The 5,515-nt window shown below is 27.0% G+C and overlaps 1 protein-coding gene across 1 annotated transcript; it reads right to left on the minus strand.

The window, feature by feature from the left end:
- Positions 1-2,333: 2,333 nt before the first annotated feature.
- LOC133031041 (transmembrane 9 superfamily member 3-like) lies at positions 2,334-5,095 on the minus strand. The gene is made up of 2 exons (XM_061104267.1): positions 3,849-5,095; positions 2,334-3,379 (listed from the first exon to the last, which is right to left on the minus strand). The coding sequence occupies exons 1-2, from the start codon at positions 4,223-4,225 to the stop codon at positions 3,151-3,153; spliced, it is 606 nt and encodes a 201-aa protein (XP_060960250.1). The 5' UTR covers positions 4,226-5,095; the 3' UTR covers positions 2,334-3,150.
- Positions 5,096-5,515: the final 420 nt, after the last annotated feature.

Genomic DNA, 5,515 nt, shown 5'->3' on the forward strand with positions numbered 1-5,515 from the left:
ATGTTTGCTGGTGGAGCTGTGTCCTGGAGGAGTAACAAACAAACTTTGACTGCTACTTCTACTATGGAGGCTGAGTTCGTTTCTTGTTTTGAGGCTACATCACATGGTGTATAGCTAAAGAGTTTCATTTCAGGCCTTAGAGTGGTTGATTCCATTGCAAGGCCGCTAAAGATGTTCTGTGACAATTCAGCTGTTGTTTTCATGGCTAAGAACAACAAAAGTGGAAGTCGAAGCAAGCACATCGACATTAAGTACTTAGCTATTAGAGAACGTGTTAAGGAAAATAAAGTGGTCATTCAACACATTAGCACTGAATTGATGATTGCCGATCCTATGACAAAAGGCTTGCCACCTCATAAATTCAAGGATCATGTAGAGAACATGGGACTTGGTTCCCTTATGTAATTTGTACAAATAAAGTTATTATTAATGAAACTCTTATTTTGATTTTTCTCATATTTATGCGCATCTTAATTTTACATTTGAGAAAAAAAAAATTCAGAGGACCTGAATAAACATAAGGTTTAGGGTTTATTCACTTAAGTACATTGCCACATAAAGTACATTGTTATATAATAAATGTATTGTAATACATGGAAGATAATACTCGATTCATAATGAGGACATGTCGCTATGATTCGTATGTTTATTATATAATGAGGAACGTTGGGTTTGAATATTTTAGTTTAAATGCTGACCAAGTGGGAGAATATTAGAATATTTTATATATGGAAGTTATTTTCTAATTAAGGAAATGATTTTCTAATTAAGGAAATAAATAAATAATTGATTTTCTGATAAATGAATATTTTATATTCATTGAATCTGGACAAAATCAATTATGTAATATTCTATATATGGTCAGATTTCTATATTCATTACCTGATTTGATTTCCTGAATTAATTGTCAAAATATTCTGACAATTAATGTGGCGCGAATGCGATGGAGTATCTCACCTATAAATATAGGGTCTCGGTCCCCGAGCTCCTCACTCATTCTGAATTCATTCAGCAAATTCCATCTAAAGAGAGTTGAGAGAGCGAGGAAGCCCGAACTCCAATACCAAAGCTATCGCAGGGATTGAAGCTCAAAGATCAATGGCTGGAGGTACATCGATCCTTTCATTGCATATATTATTGATATGATTACAGTTTATTTTCCGCATTTCATATCATTTGTATATGCTATATTACATACACTATATATATAGTCTAACATATATTACTTATTTGATGCTGCTATGTGTAGCTTTGTGGCTGTGGTGGATTCTGCACTTTTCAGATTAAATTGGAATATTTAAAATTTACACTTATGCAGATTAGATGTTAATTGACATAAAAATAAGGGTTTTGTTTAATATTATACTTAAAATAGATTTTATTTATAAAAATACCTTTAAGAAAATTATTTATACAAATACCGTTGTGCCACGTCAACATACATACCGAAATTCAAAACAATTACCGAAAATGGAAAAAATTGGAAAAATCTCGTTTCCAGAAATTTTTCGTTTTTTGGGAGTTTTGAAAAAGCAACTATTTAGTTGCTTTTGATATGAATAAGATATTAATTGGTTACTTTTTTATTAAAAAATTTATTTCAAAATTTTACACATATATAAATAATAAAATAATCATTTTAATATGTGAGAAACGTATATTTTTTTGTCCCTAAAAAAAGACAACTAATATTAAAAGAAACGTTTCTGTTTTTTTTTATATTTTTAGGATATATTATGTTATTTTATTGTCTAAGATACCTTGAGGTTACTTTTTTTTAATATAACTTATATGATGTTTCAGATACTATTCAATTTATTTACAAATTATTTTATAAACCTATTAAAATAATTTTATAAAAATATTTTTTTTATTTAATCTTGTAATGTCTAATATAAAAATAAAAAATATATTTTTTTTAATAATTTATTAAGTTGTTTGATACATTAAATTTTATTTAAATTTAAATATTATTTATTTATTTATAAATAAAATATATAAAAAAATACTTTTTAGTAATATGAAGTTATTTAATATATATTTACTTTTTAAATTAAAAAAATAAAATTAGAAGAATTTTTTTAATAAATATTAAATATTTTATTATATGTGTGGAAAAAAAAATTATTAAATGATATGACAAAATAAAAAGTATAATTATATATATATATGCTATTATAATGATATGTCATATCATATATTTAGAGAGAATGGTCAAACTCATTATTACTAATGCATGGAGAGAATGGAGAGAGAAAAATAAAATGTCAAAAGAAAAAAGAAAAAAAACTCTAGAGAAGTGTGTGCGTCAGTGTCAGGTGTAAGAAAAAATAAATATTTTTTTACGGTACGCGTGTAACGGTATATATGCCAATTAATTGACCAACAATATTATGACAATTAATTTTAAATTTTAGTCTGTTGATGCAATTAACTTATCTAATCCAATACACATATTTATATATAATTAATATTTTAATGTAAAAAATAATAATTAAAAAATTTAATACATATCATATAAATTTATATCATAATAATAATATGTAAATTCCTTACTTTATTTTCTCTATTATTGTAAGTGACTGTTAATAAATAATAATATGGAAAATTTTCAAAGAAAAAAATACATATGATATAAATGTATTTAAAAAAAATAATAAATCAAATATTATATTGCATTCTTATTTACAGCAAAATATAATCTAGAATAAAATTAAAATTTTGTTTTTCTTCATCTTTTTTGAATTTGTTATTTTATTTATTTATTTGAATTGGTTGTTCAAGATACAAAATAATAATAATTTGTTTTATTTTATTATTAGTTATGTGAAAAAAAAAATATTTTTTAATAAATGTTAAATAATTTAATATTAAAAGTAACAATAAAAAATATACGATCCAATCTGCAAATTTTTCGAATTTGATTGTATCTAAAATATGAAATTTGAATAAAATAGTACGAATTAAATTGGATGAATACCCCGAATACCTAATACACTATCGATTTATCTCACCAAAATACATAATAATAATAATAATAATAATAATAATAATAATAATAATAATAATAATAATAGTAATAATAATAATAATAATAATAATTGAAACAAAGATGTAATACAATTATCTCATCTCGTGTCATCAGCTATATCAAGTTTTTGAGTAATGAAGAGAATGGTAAATTTGGCGAAGAAAGAGATAAGAGGCTAAGAAACCAACACTACCAAACATCAAGAAAAGGGCATAGCAAATGCAAGCCATGTATCCTAAGAAGAATGAGAGTTGTAAGGAACCTGACATATCTGATCTCTTATACAATAAGTAATGTATGCAAAACCCATAAACATACAATCCAATTGATCCACCATACACAAATGACCTGAATCAAAAATACACAAACTTTATTATTATTATTATTATTAACTTACTAAACAAAATTGATTCTTTTCAATTCCATTCCATTTCAATACCTCTAACCAAACACAGCCTTAGCCACTACCTCTCTAAACTCAAATGCTTTCATTGTTCAGAATATATTCCCACAAATTGTAAATAAATCATACTTATAGTCTAGTAATTTCCCCCATCCAACCAAATAAGAATTCCTCTAAACAAGAAATTATTTCACTGAAACATATAATCATTTTTATCAATGAATATAAAATAATCCTCTCAGTTCCTGCAAGAGATGCATTTAGTGTAAATTAAAAAAAAAAAAAAACAAGGATCAATCAGTTTCAATTATTTTGTCACTTATAGGGTCCATATTATATTTGAACATGCCAAACAACTCTACTATAGCTAAAATTAATAACCTCAATAGATATTTCAAAAAAAAAAGTACATACCTCCACCACCATTTGTGATCTTTAGAAACAATCTTGCAACAAATCAAGCCCACATTGATTAAAGCAGTGATGATTAGAAGAAGAATGAAGGTTACAAACAGAAACTTGTACTGAGTGTAATTCTCATAACCCCACAAGCTATAAACCACAGACGAAAGCTCAACGCAAATCGCACTAAAAGGAAATATCCCAGCCCATGCCATCTGAGGAAGATAACACATGAACCGCGCAACTTTTAGATTTTTTCGGTTGGTTTTTACCCTAGTTAATGAAGGTTTTAGCTCATCCTTGTTATTTTGGGATTGAGCTTGAACCTCAGTTTGGGAACTTTTTCCAATAAATTCACCCAAAAGATACAATGGGGTAGCAAATAACATCCAAACAAGAACAAACTTTATGATTGTGTTTATAGGAAGAGCTATAGATGCCTTTAAGTAGATGCTATTGAGTTAAGAAGGCAAAATGTAAAGAGAAGAGGTCCAGTAAAAAGGCATCTCCTGTTAGGAGTAACCCTTTACTTTATACAAAATAACATCTATGGTTCTATAATTTGTTTATGATTCTTTATAATTTTTATTAAAGTAAAATATGTAGAATTTAATAGTAAATTACATCAGCAGTAATAATATTACAAGTAACATTTCTCAAATAACATATTATTTTCTTGAAGATAAGATCATACCATCAATTTAGAAGGTCATAACACAATCATTTCATTCCATTCCAATCAAATGTATGTGACAATCACCAAACTATATAAGTTAGTGTATCAATCAAAATGGAGTTGGAGTAACCATTTTTTTTTCTGCAAACAACCATGTAATAGCATTTTTATCAAAACCTTAAAAAGGTTTGAATCATCTATTAATTAAAATAGTTTTCCTAATTAACATAAAAGACTAATTAAAATAGTTTTCCTAATTAACGTAAAAGACTAATACAAACAATAAAAGAAGCACTCAGTTGGATAAAAGCAAACAACTGGCAGAATGTTCAAGTTGAATTGGATTGTCTTAATTTCGTTCATGCAATTAACAGCAAAGTCCACATGTTCTCTCCATATGGAAGCCTTATTAACGACTCCAAAAATCTGCTTTATTTTCTTTTTAATGTTTCTGTAACTTTTGTAAAACGATTTGCGAATAACATGGCTCATTTCCTTGCAAGGGACTCTTATTCTAAAGTTGATTGTACTCTTAGCGTGTCTTCTATTCCTGCTAACTTATCGTCTTTATTGTTGAAGGACCTTGAATAATAAAGACTTTATTTTTCAAAAAAAAAAAAGGGGGGGGGGGGGGGGGGGCTCTTCCTTTGGTTAGATTAGTCTTAGGAGTATTTTTTTTTTCTCTCTTTAGTAATCTTACTTTAAATGCTTATAAGAGGCTTTAATTTGAAGGCTCTTTATTAGCTTTTCAAGCAAAAGCGATTACATTGTTGGTAGACTTAAGATGGGCTCTGAATGTTGTACTCCATATCAATGTTTTTTTCTCTGATTCTTTGTCACTAGTTTTTGTTCTTAATTTTGAATCTGTATACTATAATGAATTAGGTGTTTTATTTTCAGACATTAAAGCTTTATTATTTAGTTTTCTGGGGTATCTTTTTCTCATGTTAGCCGCAATTTGAACGTTGCAGCTCATGGATTGGCTAAGCATGTCCTTAGGATA

Source organism: Cannabis sativa, chromosome 9 (assembly GCF_029168945.1).
Source record: "Cannabis sativa cultivar Pink pepper isolate KNU-18-1 chromosome 9, ASM2916894v1, whole genome shotgun sequence".
NCBI classification, from domain to species: Eukaryota; Viridiplantae; Streptophyta; class Magnoliopsida; order Rosales; family Cannabaceae; genus Cannabis; species Cannabis sativa.